At 47.3% G+C, this 20,634-nt stretch overlaps 1 protein-coding gene across 3 annotated transcripts in view; it reads right to left on the reverse strand.

Moving 5' to 3' along the window:
- The window catches only part of CHMP4C (charged multivesicular body protein 4C), a 34,669-nt gene that overhangs the window by 12,402 nt on the left and 1,633 nt on the right, over positions 1–20,634 (reverse strand). For all 3 annotated transcript variants that reach the window (XM_075828135.1, XM_075828136.1, XM_075828134.1), the window contains exon 2: positions 8,530–8,707. In XM_075828135.1, coding sequence (XP_075684250.1) covers positions 8,530–8,707 — 178 coding nt within the window. The remainder of the gene's footprint in view (positions 1–8,529; positions 8,708–20,634) is intronic.

Genomic DNA, 20,634 nt, shown 5'->3' on the forward strand with positions numbered 1-20,634 from the left:
ACACAGTAATACTAAATAATAAGAATAATAATACAAATATTATTAATAATAATAATAATAATAATAATAAATATCTAAATAAAACATAATAAATAATAAAAAATAAAAATAAACAGAATTGCCTTGTCAGTGCAACTTAAGGGGACATTGCACTGTACATTCCTTTTCCTATAACGGTCGGTATCAATATAAGCTACAATTGAAGGCGACATAACATTGATTACTCTTGCCCTACTTTCCTTCTTTTCCCATACCTATGAATTCTATAACAATACTACATTATTATAATAATACTACATTACTATAATAAATTAACAATACTACATTACTATAATAATACTACATTACTATAAAAACAATACTACATTACTATAAAAACAATACTACATTCCTATAATAATACAACATTACTCTAATACTACATTACTATAATACTACATTACTATAACAATACTACATTACTATAATACTACATTACTATAATACTACATTACATTATTATAATAACATACTACATTACTTTAACAATACTACATTATTATTATAATAACAATACTACGTTACTATAATAATACTACATTACTATAAAACTACATTACTATAATAATATCGCTAGGTTTAAACGTAACAGAAATTTGCGAGTTTACTCTACTTGCTTATTTTAACAATCCAGTTTTCCAGTTTAAGTGACGCTAAATGCAGTCTGGCGGCTCAGTTGGCAGTGTTGGCGGACACAAGATTGTAATTATTGGACAGACCCTTTTTAGATAATGCCACAGGGCCCTCTGTAGATAATGCCACAGTGCCCTCTGTAGATACTGCCACAGTGCCCTCTGTAAATAATGCCACAGTACCCTCTGTAGATACTGCCACAGTGCCCTCTGTAAATACTGCCACAGTACCCTCTGTAAATACTGCCACAGTACCCTCTGTAGATACTGCCACAGTACCCTCTGAAGATAATGCCACAGTACCCTCTGTAGATACTACCACAGTGCCCTCTGTAGATACTGCCACATTGCCCTCTGTAGATACTGCCACAGTACCCTCTGTAGATACTGCCACAGTGCCCTCTGTAGATAATGCCACAGTGCTCTCTGTAGATACTACCACAGTGCCCTCTGTAGATACTGCCACATTGCCCTCTGTAGATAATGCCACAGTACCCTCTGTAGATACTGCCACAGTGCCCTCTGTAGATAATGCCACAGTACCCTCTGTAGATAATGCCACAGTGCCCTCTGTAGATACTGCCACAGTGCCCTCTGTAGATACTGCCACAGTGCCCTCTGTATATAATGCCACAGTTCTCTCTGTAGATACTGCCACAGTGCCCTCCATAGATAATGCCACTGTGCCGTCTATAGATAATGCCACAATGCCTTCTGTAGATACTGTCACAGGGCCCTCTATAGATACTGCCACAGTGCCCTCTGTAGATACTGCCACAGTGCCCTCTGTAGATACTGCCACAGTACCCTCTGTAAATAATGCCACAGTACCCTCTGTAGATAATGCCACAGTACCCTCTGTAGATACTGCAACAGTGCCCTCTATAGATACTGCCACAGTGCCCTCTGTAAATAATGCCACAGTGCCCTCTGTAGATATTGCCACAGTGCCCGCTGTAGATACTGCCACAGTGCCCTTTGTAGATACTGTCACAGGGCCCTCTATAGATACTGCCACAGTACCCTCTGTAGATAATGCCACAGTACCCTCTGTAGATCTTACCACAGTGCCCTCTGTAGATAATGCCACAGTACCCTCTGTAGATAATGCCACAGTGCCCTCTGTAGATACTGCCACAGTGCCCTCTGTAGATACTGCCACAGTGCCCTCTGTAGATAATGCCACAGTGCTCTCTGTAGATACTGCCACAGTGCCCTCCATAGATAATGCCACTGTGCCGTCTATAGATAATGCCACAATGCCTTCTGTAGATACTGTCACAGGGCCCTCTATAGATACTGCCACAGTGCCCTCTGTAGATAATGTCACAGTGCCCTCTGTAGATACTACCACAGTACTCTCTGTAGATACTGCCACATTGCCCTCTGTAGATAATGCCACAGTACCCTCTGTAGATACTGCCACAGTGCCCTCTGTAGATACTGCCACAGTGCCCTCTGTAGATACTGCCACAGTGCCCTCTGTAGATACTGCCACAGTACCCTCTGTAAATAATGCCACAGTACCCTCTGTAGATAATGCCACAGTACCCTCTGTAGATACTGCAACAGTGCCCTCTGTAGATACTGCCACAGTGCCCTCTATAGATACTGCCACCGTGCCCTCTGTAGATAATGCCACAGTACCCTCTGTAGATACTGCCACAGTGCCCTCTGTAGATAATGCCACAGTACTCTCTGTAGATATTGCCACAGTACCCTCTGTAGATACTGCAACAGTGCCCTCTGTAGATACTGCCACAGTGCCCTCTATAGATACTGCCACCGTGCCCTCTGTAGATAATGCCACAGTACCCTCTGTAGATACTGCCACAGTGCCCTCTGTAGATAATGCCACAGTACTCTCTGTAGATAATGCCACAGTGCCCTCCATAGATAATGCCACAGTGCTCTCTGTAGATACTGCCACAGTGCCCTCCATAGATAATGCCACTGTGCCATCTATAGATAATGCCACAATGCCTTCTGTAGATACTGTCACAGGGCCCTCTATAGATACTGCCACAGTGCCCTCTGTAGATACTGCCACAGTGCCCTCTGTAGATACTGCCACAGTGCCCTCTGTAGATACTGCCACAGTGCCCTCTGTAGATACTGCTAAAGTACCCTCTGTAGATAATGCCACAGTACCCTCTGTAGATACTACCACAGTACTCTCTGTAGATACTGCCACATTGCCCTCTGTAGATAATGCCACAGTGCCCTCTGTAGATACTGCCACAGTGCCCTCTGTAGATACTGCCACAGTGCCCTCTGTAGATACTGCCACAGTGCCCTCTGTAGATACTGCCACAGTACCCTCTGTAGATAATGCCACAGTACCCTCTGTAGATAATGCCACAGTACCCTCTGTAGATACTGCAACAGTGCCCTCTGTAGATACTGCCACAGTGCCCTCTATAGATACTGCCACCGTGCCCTCTGTAGATAATGCCACAGTACCCTCTGTAGATACTGCCACAGTGCCCTCTGTAGATAATGCCACAGTACTCTCTGTAGATATTGCCACAGTGCCCTCCATAGATAATGCCACAGTGCTCTCTGTAGATACTGCCACAGTACCCTCTGTAGATACTGCCACAGTACCCTCTGAAGATAATGCCACAGTACCCTCTGTAGATACTACCACAGTGCCCTCTGTAGATACTGCCACATTGCCCTCTGTAGATACTGCCACAGTACCCTCTGTAGATACTGCCACAGTGCCCTCTGTAGATAATGCCACAGTGCTCTCTGTAGATACTACCACAGTGCCCTCTGTAGATACTGCCACATTGCCCTCTGTAGATAATGCCACAGTACCCTCTGTAGATACTGCCACAGTGCCCTCTGTAGATAATTCCACAGTACCCTCTGTAGATAATGCCACAGTGCCCTCTGTAGATACTGCCACAGTGCCCTCTGTAGATACTGCCACAGTGCCCTCTGTAGATAATGCCACAGTGCTCTCTGTAGATACTGCCACAGTGCCCTCCATAGATAATGCCACTGTGCCGTCTATAGATAATGCCACAATGCCTTCTGTAGATACTGTCACAGGGCCCTCTATAGATACTGCCACAGTGCCCTCTGTAGATACTGCCACAGTGCCCTCTGTAGATACTGCCACAGTACCCTCTGTAAATAATGCCACAGTACCCTCTGTAGATAATGCCACAGTACCCTCTGTAGATACTGCAACAGTGCCCTCTATAGATACTGCCACAGTGCCCTCTGTAAATAATGCCACAGTGCCCTCTGTAGATATTGCCACAGTGCCCGCCGTAGATACTGCCACAGTGCCCTTTGTAGATACTGTCACAGGGCCCTCTATAGATACTGCCACAGTACCCTCTGTAGATAATGCCACAGTACCCTCTGTAGATCTTACCACAGTGCCCTCTGTAGATAATGCCACAGTACCCTCTGTAGATAATGCCACAGTGCCCTCTGTAGATACTGCCACAGTGCCCTCTGTAGATACTGCCACAGTGCCCTCTGTAGATAATGCCACAGTGCTCTCTGTAGATACTGCCACAGTGCCCTCCATAGATAATGCCACTGTGCCGTCTATAGATAATGCCACAATGCCTTCTGTAGATACTGTCACAGGGCCCTCTATAGATACTGCCACAGTGCCCTCTGTAGATAATGTCACAGTGCCCTCTGTAGATACTACCACAGTACTCTCTGTAGATACTGCCACATTGCCCTCTGTAGATAATGCCACAGTACCCTCTGTAGATACTGCCACAGTGCCCTCTGTAGATACTGCCACAGTGCCCTCTGTAGATACTGCCACAGTGCCCTCTGTAGATACTGCCACAGTGCCCTCTGTAGATACTGCCACAGTGCCCTCTGTAAATAATGCCACAGTACCCTCTGTAGATAATGCCACAGTACCCTCTGTAGATACTGCAACAGTGCCCTCTGTAGATACTGCCACAGTGCCCTCTGTAGATACTGCCACCGTGCCCTCTGTAGATAATGCCACAGTACCCTCTGTAGATACTGCCACAGTGCCCTCTGTAGATAATGCCACAGTACTCTCTGTAGATATTGCCACAGTACCCTCTGTAGATACTGCAACAGTGCCCTCTGTAGATACTGCCACAGTGCCCTCTATAGATACTGCCACCGTGCCCTCTGTAGATAATGCCACAGTACCCTCTGTAGATACTGCCACAGTGCCCTCTGTAGATAATGCCACAGTACTCTCTGTAGATATTGCCACAGTGCCCTCCATAGATAATGCCACAGTGCTCTCTGTAGATACTGCCACAGTGCCCTCCATAGATAATGCCACTGTGCCATCTATAGATAATGCCACAATGCCTTCTGTAGATACTGTCACAGGGCCCTCTATAGATACTGCCACAGTGCCCTCTGTAGATAATGTCACAGTGCCCTCTGTAGATACTGCCACAGTGCCCTCTGTAGATACTGCCACAGTGCCCTCTGTAGATACTGCTAAAGTACCCTCTGTAGATAATGCCACAGTACCCTCTGTAGATACTACCACAGTACTCTCTGTAGATACTGCCACATTGCCCTCTGTAGATAATGCCACAGTACCCTCTGTAGATACTGCCACAGTGCCCTCTGTAGATACTGCCACAGTGCCCTCTGTAGATACTGCCACAGTGCCCTCTGTAGATACTGCCACAGTACCCTCTGTAGATAATGCCACAGTACCCTCTGTAGATAATGCCACAGTACCCTCTGTAGATACTGCAACTGTGCCCTCTGTAGATACTGCCACAGTGCCCTCTATAGATACTGCCACAGTACCCTCTGTAGATACTGCCACAGTGCCCTCTGTAGATAATGCCACAGTACTCTCTGTAGATATTGCCACAGTGCCCTCCATAGATAATGCCACAGTGCTCTCTGTAGATACTGCCACAGTGCCCTCCATAGATAATGCCACAGTGCTCTCTATAGCTACTGCCACAGAGCCCTCTGTAAATAATGCCACAGTGCCCTCTGTAGATATTGCCACAGTGCCCTCTGTAGATATTGCCACAGTGCCCGCTGTAGATACTGCCACAGTGCCCTCTGTAGATACTGTCACATGGCCCTCTATAGATAATGCCACAGTGCCCTCTGTAGATACTGTCACAGGGCCCTCTATAGATACTGCCACAGATCCCTCTGTAGACAATGCCACAGTACCCTCTGTAGATATTGCCACAGTGTCCTCTGTAGATAATCCCACAGTGCTCTCTGTAGATACTGCCACAGTGCCCTCTGTAGATAATGCTACAGTGCTGTCTATAGATAATGCCACAGTGCCCTCTGTAGATACTGTCATAGGGCCCTCTATAGATACTGCCACAGTGCCCTCTGTAGATAATGTCACAGTGCCCTCGGTAGATATTGCCACAGTGCCCTCTGTAGATACTGCCACAGTGCCCTCTGTAGATAATGCCACAGTGCCCTCTGTAGATAATGCCACAGTGCCCTCTGTAGATACTGTCACAGGGCCCTCTATAGATACTGCCACAGTGCCCTCTGTAGATAATGCCACAGTGCCCTCTGTAGATAATGCCACAGTGCTCTCTGTAGATACTGCCACAGTGCCCTATGTAGATAATGCTACAGTGCTCTCTCTAGATACTGCCACAGTGCCCTCTGTAGGTAATACCACAGTGCTCTCTGTAGATATTGCCACAGTGCCCTCTGTAGATACTGCCACAGTGCCCTCTGTAGATACTGCCACAGTGCCCTCTGTAGATACTGCTACAGTGCCCTCTGTAGATATTGCAACAGTTCCCTCTGTAGATACTGCCACAGTGCCCTCTGTAGATACTGTCACAGGTCTCTGTATAGATAGTATCTACAGAGGGCACTGTGGCATTATCTTTACAGAGACCTGTGTCAGTATGTACAGAGGGCACTGTGGCATTGTCACAGGTCTCTGTATAGATAATGCCACAGTGCCCTCTGTAGATACAGTCACAGGGCCCTCTATATATACTGCCACACAACCACTTTGAAGATGTTGCCGCACAACCCCTTTGTAGATGGTACCTCACAACCCAGGATATGCCATAAATGTCTGATAGATGCGTGACCATATATGGGACTCACACCTATCTGTAAAACAGGGCCCCCCTTGACGCCCGTCCTACCTTATCCAGTTTCCTCTCCTCCCTGGTCTCTGTTTGACAAGGTGTTCGACAGTACAGAAACAGTCGAGCTACAATGAGCTACGCTGTTTGCGTAACTGCCATAGAAGTGAATGGGAGTTACACAAACAGCGTAGCACGGTGAGCCGCGCTATTTTCGGTTCTACTTCCTAGTTTCACTTCTTAAGTATCTCCAGGTAACCATTTGTGAACCATTAGTGAAAGACGGAATGGAATGGATATCATACCTGAGGCGTCAATTTTTCACGCAGACCTATGGATTCTATGAGCCACTCCTGCATGAAAAAAGGACAAAAATAGAGCATGCTGCGATTCTCATTACGGGTGGATGGTCCATGAAACAAAAAACTGACTTCTAAATTGGCTCAACAACTATAAGGGTCAGTTTTCAGTCCGGGTGCTGTCAGTTCTACATTAGCACACCCATCATATCCCTACTCTACTAAAGTTACCATTATTGGGCTTACACAGACCTACAAGGTGGGGACATAATTCACCTTCAATTTCTAGCAAGAGTGCCCTTCTGTGTCTTTCTCACCCCAATGTTGAGCGTTGTCAGCCTACCCCTCTTCTCAGCCCTGGTTCTCCATAATCTACAGATGTATTATTAATAATAATCATCTTTATTTATATAGCGCCAACATATTATGCAGCACTTTACAATTTAGAGGGAGTATGAACAGACAATATTAGGAGTCTTCTGTCACTCAAAAAGCATACTGTATGGTGGCATTGGTTGAAAATAGCTTTATGATAAAAGGAACAAAAGAAACTGACACCATTTTCCGTGGACTTGTAGTTAGTCAACTGGTATTCCAGTTCAACTCAAGAAAATGGCAGCACTATCTTGTGGTTCCACGTCAGCTGCTGGCCTTTGTGATGCTGTTCTAGCTATTGTCATTCATGTGGATTTTCTCTATTTTTTTGGCAAATTTCTGCACCTATGGAATGTAGAAATCCATACACCTGATGCAGAAACAATCACATTCAGATGAATGAAACTGATATTCAGACGCAGAAATTTCTGCAACAAAATCTGCCGCATATGAATCCAACCTTAAAAATCTGCTTAAAGAGAACCTGTCACTTTTCCTGTCATGTCTTTTTTTTAGTAAATAATTGTATTTCTCATAAAAATAACCATTCTGGAACATATTTTCTTAGAACTCAACATTGTGCTGCTCCTCTGTTATTCTTCCTAGAAATGTATGAATAAATTGACAAGAGGATGTTACCATTTCTCTTGTCAATGGGGCGTATCACTACAGTCTCAGTCTGTCAGCACTGATTGGACAGGACACACTCCAAAAGGTAACACCTAGTTGTCAATTTATTCATAAATATCTAAGAGGAATAATAGAGGGACAGCACAATGTAAAGTTCTAAGAAAATATGCTGTAGTTTTGTTATTTCAAGTGTAATATTCTAAAAAGACAACATTTTTTGAAAAGGGTATAAAATGTACACAAACAATAAGCTGAATAAAACCTATAAATAAAAATATTAAAATTCGATAAACCCAAATTCAAGTCACTTCGTACCGGTCAAAAATGATATTACCTTGTATAACTACCTATTTTACATTGATATCTGCCATTAATCTACCATTCACCATATTGCCCATTTTGTCCTAACCCATATATTGGAATGGAAAGAACTGAATCTCTAGAACATACGTGTGTAAGGTCAGTTTGTACATCACTTACATGTTTTTGTGGACTGTTTTCATGGCTTTGGCAGCATAACCCATGTTTTTCAAAACCTCTGTGTTGGTGTGGGAATTCTCAAGAGCTTCTCTCTGGAACTCAATGGTGGACAGTGTCCCATCTATCTGTGTTAAATGCTGCTCCAATCTCTTCTTTCTCTTCAATGCTTGTAAAGCGGCTGAGGAGACAAAATACATTCCACCTATCAGATAAGACTTGACAGATATACAATAATTGTATACAATTGTAGGAAGAGAGCAAATATGTATTATGACAGCGCTGCAATCTGGTTGCAACATCACTGGATTAAACTTTACTAAGTATCTCTCGTGTAATAAGACGATGACATATAGCATTTTCATTTTTGTGATTCATCTGTTTACTATTACTATAGTCACGTGTTCTTTAGGCCATTTTGTATAAGTACGGTGAGGATATGTTCACACAGAGTGTTTTTGGCTGTTTTTCGGGCCGTAAACGCCTGAAAAACGGCCGAAAAGTCGAAAGCAGAACGCTTCCAAACATCTGCCCATTAAAATCAATGGGAAAAACGGCATTCTGTTCTGATGGGCCGTTTTTTTTATGCAGCCATTTTGAAAAACGACCGAGTAAAAAAACGCATTAGAAAAAGAAGTGCAGAACACTTCTTGGGACGTTTTTGGAGCTGTTTTTCATAGACTCTATTGAAAAAAGCTCCAAAAACAGCCGTAAAAAAACACTGCAAAAAACGCCGCGTAAATCACAAGAGGCTTCAAAAACGTCTGAAAATCAGGAGATGTTTTCCCTTGAAAACAGCTCCGTATTTTGAGACGTTTTTAGTCTAGTGTGTGAACATACCCGGGATAAAGAACAGCTATAGGCTTCCTCACCGCTCTCTGTGCCCCTTTTCTTTTTTTAAATGTTTAACTTCTACTTTAGGTATCACATTTGGTTAACCTTCACTTACATTATTAGGGTACCGAATTTATATCAATTTATATCAATTCCCTAATACATACGTACAGTACAATTTAGGTTACAGAGGAGCGCAGGCGTGAGGAAATTAAATTCTCCACTCAGGGTTTCACTATCCATGCAGCGCAGTGAGGCCTTTACCTCACAAGGCACCCTGCCCTGACTGCAGCGGGGTAACATTTTAGCAGCTATAAAGTCCGTGTGCTTTCTCCACCTCCACTTTATAAAGGGGTAGCGTATAAGCACCATGCATGGCGCATGGGGGGTGTATTTATAAAATTAACTGAGGACAATAAAAAAAATGGAGGAGATATCCTTCTAAAGCTGAGTTTCCAGCCCATCTTTTGGCATTGAGGATGTTGCATGTAAACAAGGGATAGCATGGATTATCTTGGGCGCATATGTCATGCTTTATAGGGAAAACAAGCAGAAATACTATGCCTACAAGCAGCTGATCAGCTTCTGGCCGAAAGCTTCCGACAGTCCTATATAGGGTTGTCCAAATGAGACAGACTACAAAGTATAGGCCAATGTAGCTGCAACTAGTAGTAGAAGTCTTTTTATTGTCTAATATAAAACATTACTTTTGCACTCATATATAGTACGATCATTTTCCTATAACTAATCTTAATGTTTTTTTGAAAGTAGACGGATTGGTCGTGTCTATATTATACAGACTCAGGGTGTGACTGCTGAGCTATTATACCTGGCCACAGTAATATTTCCCAGCACACTTTCTGGCAACACCTGCAACAACAACACCACCACAGTACAAGTCTCGTATGAAAGGTGTTCATAGGGGTTATTAATCAAACGCAGATAAAAAGATTGGACTTGAGACTCAGGGAAAAAAAACATTTATTGTGCAACTGTTCCACTCTTTCTTTGCACCAGTAATGATAAATATCCCTAATTATATTACATATACCGTGTTTCTCGGACTATAAGACTCAGTTTTAGCTAGAATAAATCTTGATAAAAAATCCCTGTGTCTTATATTCCACAGTCTGACCGCTTCATTACTTAACCCCTTCCCGACCCATGACGTGCCGGCACATCATGTAGGGGGGGTGATGTATGGAGCGGGCTCACGCGCTGAGCCCGCTCCATACACTGCAGGGGTCAGCTGTGTTTTACAGCGGACACGCTGCTCTAATGGCCAGGATCAGTGATTCTGTTCCTGGCCGTTTAAAAGTGTTGTGCCATAAAACACATGTATCCCCTATCCGTAGATAGGGATACATGTGATAAGGAGAACGGGTACCGAAAGTCACGAAGAGCGCTGCATGAGACGCTTCGACTTCTGCGTTCTGTGTCTGGCAGCTCCATAGAGATGAATGGGATTCTTCTGCGCATGCGCGAGCAGCTCTCCATTGATCTCTATGGAGCTGCAGAACAAATTAGCCGAACACAGAACCCAGAAGTCCAAGCTTCTCATGTAGTGCTCTGGGTGACTTTCGGTCCTCTGTTCTCCTTATCGCTGGGGGGGTCCCAGCGGTCGGACCCCCAGCTACCCCAATTGTAGCCACTATAATGTGTATAGGGGATAGATGTGTTTTATGGCAAACCCCTTTAAATAGTTAAATGCTGTGGTCAATAGTGACTGCGGCATTTATAGGGGTTTTTCTATGAAGTACATTTATGACATATCCACAGGATATGTTATAAATGTCAGGTAGATGCGGGTCCCACCTCTGGGACACGCACCTATCTCTAGAACGGGGCCCCCTAAACCCCATTCTAGCTTTCTGTTCTCTCCCGGCCACTTGATTACATGTGGAGTTACTGAAACAGCGTAACTTGCCGAGTTTAAAAATTGAAAACATCAAAATAGTTTTTTTGTCACCTTAGAGCTTAAAAAATGAAATAAAAAAAGTCGTATGTACCAATAAATGGTGCCAATAAAACTACAGCTTGTCCCGGCAAAAAATAATCCCTCACACCGCTCAATCGATTAAAATTTTATTATGGTTCTCAGAATGTGGTGAAACAAATAATTATTTTCCTATCTTCTGTCTTATGGTCAGGTGCGTCTTATAGTCCGAAAAATACGGTATATGGATTGCAGTGAAAATAAGTGTAGTTTTCTGATGGACAAGTCTTGGTTTGGCAAATGCCAGGAGAACGTTACCTGCCTGCCTGCATTATGCCAACTGTAACGTTTGGTGGTGGAGGAGGGATAATGTTATGGGGTTGATTTCAGGGGTTGGTCTAGTCCCCTTAGTCCCTGATCCTGAAGTAAATGGAAGAAAAGTAAATGATGATAGTGCAGAACGCCCTTGCAGGGGCTTGAAAAACCGTCAGAGGATGTGAAGCGTAAATTTTTTTTGAAGGTGACGGTCTCGCTGGCCATATATATTAACTTCAAAAGAATAATGGCGTCTACTTTTTATACAATCGGTGAGTCGTTTTTCTTCTTACCTAATCATGGATATTTATGAAAGCAAATTACATTTTATGAAGTAAGAGCAACAAATATGATTTCACTAGTTAAGTATTCTGTAAAATCGACTCAGATGATGACTTAACAGTATAGACATGTGAGTAAAGAACAATATTAAAAGGCAAATCTGCTGAGGAAATACATATATTCATTAAAAATGAGTAATTAACATAAAATACAGACTGCCCCTTAATGACTTTTTAATTGTCATAAAATTTGATAAAGCCTGGGATAGCTGTGCCCCACTAACTATCTGCAGTGAGGGCCATTCTGACTAGCTGTCCCTTTTATAACATTTCCCATACATAGGAGTAGTTTGCACAGCAGTGATGCAGATATATTAGCATTGTCGTCAGGGCTGGACTGAGTGATCTAGGCCCTCGGGTACTAAAGGTCATGGGCCTTGTACCGTCCACTATAACCATAGTACACTTGATTTGGACTAATGAAAAGTATTTGAGGAGCACTTATCACTTGCATTGCTTTTCTTTTTTCTGCAGACCCTGCACTTCCATTTTCATCTAATTGGCCAAGGGGTTGAAGGTCCCCACTAGACATTGACACCCATGCACTTCCTTAATGGTCAGTCCACCCTGGCTTGTGGTTCATATATGTGGCATTAGGCCTCCCGGCTGCCATAACAACCTTTGGCACCCCGTGATTGGGGGTGGGGGTGATGGGCTGTTAGTGGGGTTTCGCCCCACTCTTTCTAACAATTTAAATGCCAGGGTCGCTATTGGGTAATGGGTTAAGCGTCTCTGTGATATTTACAGCAAGGCAAGCGTAATCTCGCGAGATTACGATGTAACCTGTCATCTTACCGATAGCTAGAAAGGGGGACTCTAGGAACAGACAAGTGCAACACGACGACAACCCCTTTTACAACGACAACCTCTTTCACAAAGACAGCCCCTTTTCTGATTGAAGTCACCTCGGCGATCAGCACACCCTGGGCAACAGCTAATTTTGACTGGGGGAGCTGTCGGCTATATATTTAAATGTATTAGGGCATATGGACAGGGGGTGTCTTTGTACTTGAAGGTATATTCAGTGACTTGTGAAGTTTCGTGTATCCATTCCCTGACTGGCACTTTTTAATAACCTTCTCGTATTGTTACTTACAGTAGGTGTTTTTTTGTCTTCATGGTGTTTTTTGTAGGAAACTGTCTCATCTGCAGCTGGCTATTCCAGATGTAGAGGAATTCATACTCCAAATTATTGAGGCAGCTTGACTGCACAACTGATCTCCATTTTAATTAAAAGCCTCTAAAACCAATTGTCTCTTCCAGTAATTATGCCATAATAACGGGACAGAATAGTTCTGTATTCACTTATTTTGTTTTTATATGCATATGATCTGGAGTCCATGGAAACACAATCATAATGAAAATAAATTTTCAGGATTTTTATATAACACACATGCAGCTGCCCGTCCTGCTGTGTGCATGAGGCCTAAGTTTATTGCTTATAAATGAAGCCCTTTTTAAAGGGAGTCTGTCACCAGGACAGACATCCTCAACAAAAAAAGAGAGAAACAAGCCAACATGCAATCAATGATCGGCCCCTCAAAATCCTGTTCGGGGCACTGCTAAAAAGTGTACCCTGTATGATAATTGTACACATCCACTGCAGCTCGTAGACAACCGAAGTTAAAATGGGCACTTAAACCACAACATTTTTGCTGCGGGGGAATTTTATAGCTATAAGCGCCATCTCAGGAGGTAACCCCTTTAAAGAAACTTGCTAATGACTATCTGCATTCATCCATATCAGTCCTGCAGACTCAAAAACTGCCTCAAAAGGTCTCTAGTCTGAGGGCCCTTCATACAGCAGCCCACATCTCTGCATTCTGGACCTGCGGGAGTATGACTTAGGGGGAGGAGGGGACAATGAAATCACCTGCACCCAATCCTGAACTTTCGGGTTAGACGAGGCTGGACGCAGCCTGCAGGGCTTAGGAGGGAAGCCTCCATGACAGCCCTAGGAGGGAAAGGGTTAACTTCGTAGGGAAAGTTAGAGGTGGAGGAGGGACAGGGAGGAGTTAGGGGGCCGTTACGGAGCTTCCCGCTGTTTTTCGGCAGTGAGCCGGAAGCAGCGGGAGAAGTAACACTCACACAAGTAAGCTCCCGTTGCCCCGCTCTGTACTGCATGTCTGAGGCTGAGATTCTTGCGCGGCTGCGTGCCGCTGCTGTGCACCACGGTCCCGGTTGGTTGGAGGAGACCGTGGCTGCACTTACAATGATCCCCGACGCCGATTCGCCACGTCAGGCACGGCATATGAGGTCTGTTGCAGTGGGGGACAGGCTCCCCTCCCCCGGCCCCCTTCCTGGCAGTAATATGGCGGCGGGGGGGGAGTCTACAACACCCGCTCCTGCTCAGAGGAGGCAGAGAGCGTCGCCGGGGGTGACGGCGACTCAGGCCGGGTCTGCCCGTCGCTCCCGGCGGTCCCGACCTCCAGAACGCCTCAGCCCTGAGGTGGTCCCGCGGACACGGCGTCGCAGGGGGAGCCCTAATATGGACGCTGCAGGCCAGGCAGCTGGGAGGACCGTCCCTTCCCAGGCCCTGCGTCCTGGCAGGAATCCCAGGCCGCGACGGGGTCCGGCGGTTCTCAGGGAGTCGCAGGCCGGGCTCCCTGTCACCCCCCCCCCCCATCAGATGCAAGATCGGGAAGACTGGTTACGGCCGCCCCGCCTGGTGATGCTCCGGCCAGGGGGCAGGCTTCATCAGGATCGTCGAGACGGACGCCTAGACCTGCAGCGACGTCGAGGCAACAGGTCCGGTCGGAAGTTTGGATCCCAGCGGTCGGGCGGCAGGTTGCCGGCCCATCTGCCAGCGCGTCATCATCCCCGGTTCGGAGATGTCGGTGGGATGGCCAGTCGTCGGCGAGAGAGGAGCTGGAAGACGGTGAAATAGACGTGTATCGGCGAGGGCAGGATGGTCCGGCTGACGGGAACACAGCGCCTGTGCAGCCCGGTGAGTGCATAACTCCATCTTTGTCGTATCCAGCGATTTTTATGTCGGGTGTCGGCAGGGGGGCTGCTAGCGTCGCATCGGTGGCCGGTAGTGGCGCGGGCGGGCGCGACGGCGCGGGTCTAGCGGACTTGGTGGGTTGCTTGCGGGAGCTGGTCGGGCGTCTAGATAGGGCGGCGGCGCCAGTAGTTACGGAGGTGTCCCCGGCGGTAGTTTGGGAAGGCCCCAGGGAAGTGGGACTGTTACAGGCGCGTCCCGTAATGGCGGCTACGGAGGCGGTCGCGGTGTCGGTACAGACCGAGGCCCAAAAAGACGGCGATCGGGTGCGTATTGATGATCGTGCTCGCGGGGAGGTGTATGTTTGCTTTGAAGGTCCGTTGGGGGCGCACTTAAAGCAGGAGGTGCGTGAGCGTATTTGGAAGGACGAATACGTTGAGATTTTTTTCTCTTCTGCCGCTTGCTAAATTCAATTTGGATAGGAGCAAGCGGGATGAGAGCAAGAAGGACGAGGAGGAGCGTCGGCGGTATAGGCTTATCCCGCAGACGTTCGTTAATTGGTCGCAGGCGTTCGCCATCTTAGCCAGTGTAATAGGAGAAAAGGCGCCGGAAAATTGTTCGGCGTTGTTTTGTTATTTTGACGCCATTGGGGAGGCTCATCGGGTGTACGGGGGGCAGGCTTGGCTCAGATACGATGAGCAATTCCGTCAGCGAAAAGCGGTTCGGCCGGCGATTCAGTGGGACCAGAAGGATATTGCTCTCTGGTTAAGGGTCACGGCTCCGGTTAGGCAGCCCTTTCCCGGGAGCGTTGGCCAAGGGGGCCAGTCCAGTCAGGTCGGACAGGGCGGTGGGGCAAAGTTGGGATTCTGCTGGCAATTCAACGATGGCCAGTGTAAGTTTGGGGCCACGTGCAAGTTCAAGCACGTGTGTTCGGAGTGTAATGGTGCATCCCATGGGGCGGCAAAATGTATGCGAAAAAAGAGGTCAGGGAACCAGTCCTCCTCGGCTGGTCAAGGGGTTGTCACCGGTGAGGGTGGAAAGGATGGCCCCCTATCTAAATGAGTATCCGGATAGGGCTGCGGCGAAGTTGCTTTACGAAGGGTTTAGTGTTGGTTTTATTATTCCTCCGCCTCCTTATGAGGTCCCGGTTACGCGGAGGAACCTTAAATCGGCCTACTTGCATGCTGAGGTCGTGTCAAAAAAGTTGTTTAAAGAAGTTTCGTTAGGCCGCATGGCGGGGCCTTTTATTGATCCGCCAATAAAGGATTTAGTCGTGTCCCCATTGGGTATTGTTCCAAAGCGCGAGCCCCAAAAATTCCGGTTGATTCAGCACTTATCGTTTCCCAAGGGTTTGTCGGTAAATGACGGGATTGATCATGAGTTGTGCTCCGTAGTGTATACCTCATTCGATAAAGCGGTGGGGTTAGTTCGTGCTGCGGGTCCAGGCGCGCTGCTCGCAAAAACCGACATCGAGGCGGCGTTCAGGTTGTTGCCAGTTCATCCAGAAAGCCAACGGCTGTTGGGTTGTTTTTGGAATGGGGCTTTTTACGTGGATCGGTGCCTTCCGATGGGGTGTTCCCTTTCTTGCGCGTACTTCGAGGCTTTTAGTAGCTTCGTGGAGTGGGTGACGAAGGGTGTAGCCGGGGTCGATTCGTTGATACATTACTTAGACGATTTCTTGTGCGTCGGCCCGGGGGGTTTGCCCGTTTGCGGTAATCTGCTTCACGCACTGCAGAAGGTTGCGAGGGATTTTGGGATCCCTTTGGCGCCAGAAAAGACTGAGGGCCCGGTAACGACGATTTGTTTTTTGGGAATTGAGATAGATTCGGTGGCTATGGAGTGTCGTCTTCCGATGGATAAGTTGGGGGCTTTGAGTCAGGAGGTACGTCGGGCTTGCAAGTTAAAAAAAATTACGCTGCGGGAGATTCAGTCGTTGCTGGGGAAGTTGAATTTCGCCTGCCGGATTATGCCAATGGGGAGGGTGTTCGGTAGACGGTTGGCGGCGGCTACGGCGGGAGTGCGTGCGGCACATCACTTCGTACGGCTCAAGGAGGAGCATCGGGCTGATTTGCAGGTATGGGATGACTTCTTGGGCCAGTATAACGGTCGGTCGCTATGGATGGCTCCAGCGCAGGATACGAGTGATTTGAATATTTTTACGGATGCAGCTGGAGCGGGCGGTTTTGGAGCTTATGGGGGGGGTCCGTGGTGCGCGGGTCAATGGCCGGCTAGCTGGGTGTCCAGTGGACTCACGCGGAATCTGGCCCTGCTCGAGCTGTTCCCCATCGTGGTTGCGGCGACCATCTGGGGGGACAGGCTCAGGGATAAGAAGGTTCGTTTTTACTGCGACAACATGGGGGTGGTGCTGGCCATTAACAACATCACGGCGTCCTCTCCTCCGGTAATTCAGTTGTTGCGACATTTAGTGTTGGTGTGCTTGTCATTGAACGCGTGGGTGGTGGCGGTGCACGTGCCGGGGGTACGGAATTGTATCGCTGATGCTCTTTCTCGCTCGCAGTGGGACCGGTTTCGGCAATTGGCACCGGGAGCGGAACGTCTCGGTTTGGTCTGCCCGGAACATCTTTGGGATCTGGTCTCGGTCCCGTAGAACGATTGGTGAAAAGGTCTTTGGCGCGCTCAACGTGGAGTGCTTATTCTGCTTGCTGGAGGCAGTGGGAGGAGTGGGTAAGAGAGTTGGGTGATGTCAACACGGATAGAGACAGGTTGGTGGCACTTTTGTACTGGTTAGGGGACGCCTGGGAGGCGGGGTTTTCATTGGCAAAGGTTAACCGTTTCATGTCGGCGGTGGCGTTTGGTTTCAAGTTACGGGGCTTTAGGGATGTGTCTAAGGAATTCTTAGTGGGGCAGGCTTTGAAGGGTTTGCGCCGAGGTAGGGTCGAGGCGGATCGTAGAAGGCCTGTGTCGTTTTCTCTGCTGAGCTCTTTGGGCGGATCATTAGCATCGGTCTGTCGTTCTTCGGCCGAGATGAGGTTGTTTCGGTTAGCTTTTTCTTTGGCGTTCTTTGGGGCATTTAGAATCGGCGAGTTGGTTTCGCCGAGTACCAAGCAAGCTGGGGGGTTGAGACTGAGAGACGTGAGCCTATATACAGATCGGTTGGAGGTATGGTTGCGTCGGTCAAAGACTGACCAATTAGGAAAGGGGAAGCTGATAGTGTTGTTCGCTCTCCCGGGTTCGGCTATGTGCCCGGTGGCGTGCAGGCAGGGTTTTAAGCCACAAGTGGGGTCTCCGGAGTTGCCATTGCTATGTCACGAGGACGGGTTATTTTTGTCTAGATTTCAATTTAGAGCTGTATTCAAAAAATGCTTGGCGGCGGTCGGTGTTGCGGCGGACGCGTACTCATCTCATTCCTTCAGGATTGGCGCAGCAACGGAAGCAGGGCGCTGGGGGTTGGATGATGAGGGGGTGCGGCGCATCGGTCGTTGGGAGTCCAACAGATTTAGGTCTTATGTCCGCCCCCATCTGTTATGAGTTTTGCCGTTTGCACTTATAAGAATGTTTTGTGTGGTGGTATTTAACTTGCTTTTCCGTTTCAGATCCGCCTCCGTGTTTGGTGTGGTTGCTGGGCCACTCTTACGTGCATTGGGGGGCTTTGAGGGCGGACGTCCGCCCGGACGGTCGCCAGTTGCGCATTCCGCGACAGGATGCGGTTTTGCATTGGCTGGGATTTAGAGGTATGTCGTGGAGTAGGGTGTTAGCGGAATTCCAGACATATGCCCGGCTTGATAGGGTCCCGGAGATCTTGGTCTTGCACGTGGGTGGGAACGATTTGGGTGTCCGCCCTTTTCGTGAGTTGGTGCGGGATATTAAACACGATATGTTGTGTTTGTGGGTTTCTTATCCCAGGTTGGTAATTGTGTGGTCGGACATTGTCCCAAGAAAACATTGGCGGCTGGCTAGGTCAGTGGAAAGAGTCAATAAGGCTCGCATTAAGGTTAATCGCGCGGTGTCCCGATTTGTAGCCAAAAACGGGGGCATTTGTGTTCGGCACAGGGACTTGGAGTCAGGAGTGGGGAACTACTGGAGGAGCGATGGGGTTCATTTGACCGAGGTTGGGATTGATCTGTGGAGCTTGGCAATAGCAGAAGGAATTGAAAGGGCGGTGGTGGTGTGGCGGAACTCACAGGCTTAAGGTGGTCAAGGCCTGTTTCGCTGTGGCGGGGGGAGTCCTTGAGGCCAGTCAGTACAAAATTGGTGGGGGGGTCGCATCGGGGGTATGCGTCCCCCAAAAAAGGTACATGGTTGAAGACTTCATCGGGTGTTATCCCTTTGAAGTGGTCTTCTGGTGGAAGGTATATCACTCGAAGGCTTCATCGGGTGTTATCCCTTTGAAGTGGACTTCTAGTGGTCGGTATAGCACTTGAAGGCTTCATCGGGTGTTATCCCCTTGGAGTGGACTTCTGGTGGTTGGAGCCATCTGCAGAGGTCAGTGGTGCCTCCGAGCTGGTTTACGGCTGGAGGTAATTGGTGGTTTGCAGATGGCTAACTCGAGGTGTGTAAAAAAGGAATATCTAAAATGGCTTCAAGGACTGCCCCTGCTCGGTCTAATGTTAACGTTAAATTGTTATTTATGATTCTGACCCATGTTGGGTCATGTGAATTATTAGGAGGAATTCTCTGGTGGATTCCTAATTAGTTATCCGAATGTTTCGGATTTAATTTGGTTTTAAAACTGTGAAATTAATAAAACGGCTGCTGTGGCCATTTCACATCCAACCTCGGTGTCACGTGTCTTTTCCTAAAGGTGGGGGTGAAGGGATTGGTAGGGATAAGGGAAGGTGCACTAACACACGACTCTACTTAGGCAGGTCAAGACGAGGCTGGACGCAGCCTGCAGGGCTTAGGAGGGAAGCCTCCATGACAGCCCTAGGAGGGAAAGGGTTAACTTCGTAGGGAAAGTTAGAGGTGGAGGAGGGACAGGGAGGAGTTAGGGGGCCGTTACGGAGCTTCCCGCTGTTTTTCGGCAGTGAGCCGGAAGCAGCGGGAGAAGTAACACTCACACAAGTAAGCTCCCACCCTCCCTCCCATTTGGTGTTATCCCTTGTGGTCTTTATTAATTCTGTTTATGAGTGTGGCAATTTTATTGTGTGCTTATTTAACATGTTTTTTTTTTTTTTTTCTTTTCATTCGGAGTAGGTCCTGGTGTCATGGCAGCTGGCGGGGGGAGTCCTTGAGGCCAGTCAGTACAAAATTGGTGGGGGGGTCGCATCGGGGGTATGCGTCCCCCAAAAAAGGTACATGGTTGAAGACTTCATCGGGTGTTATCCCTTTGAAGTGGTCTTCTGGTGGAAGGTATATCACTCGAAGGCTTCATCGGGTGTTATCCCTTTGAAGTGGACTTCTAGTGGTCGGTATAGCACTTGAAGGCTTCATCGGGTGTTATCCCCTTGGAGTGGACTTCTGGTGGTTGGAGCCATCTGCAGAGGTCAGTGGTGCCTCCGAGCTGGTTTACGGCTGGAGGTAATTGGTGGTTTGCAGATGGCTAACTCGAGGTGTGTAAAAAAGGAATATCTAAAATGGCTTCAAGGACTGCCCCTGCTCGGTCTAATGTTAACGTTAAATTGTTATTTATGATTCTGACCCATGTTGGGTCATGTGAATTATTAGGAGGAATTCTCTGGTGGATTCCTAATTAGTTATCCGAATGTTTCGGATTTAATTTGGTTTTAAAACTGTGAAATTAATAAAACGGCTGCTGTGGCCATTTCACATCCAACCTCGGT

This window comes from Rhinoderma darwinii, chromosome 5 (assembly GCF_050947455.1).
Source record: "Rhinoderma darwinii isolate aRhiDar2 chromosome 5, aRhiDar2.hap1, whole genome shotgun sequence".
Taxonomy (NCBI): Eukaryota; Metazoa; Chordata; class Amphibia; order Anura; family Rhinodermatidae; genus Rhinoderma; species Rhinoderma darwinii.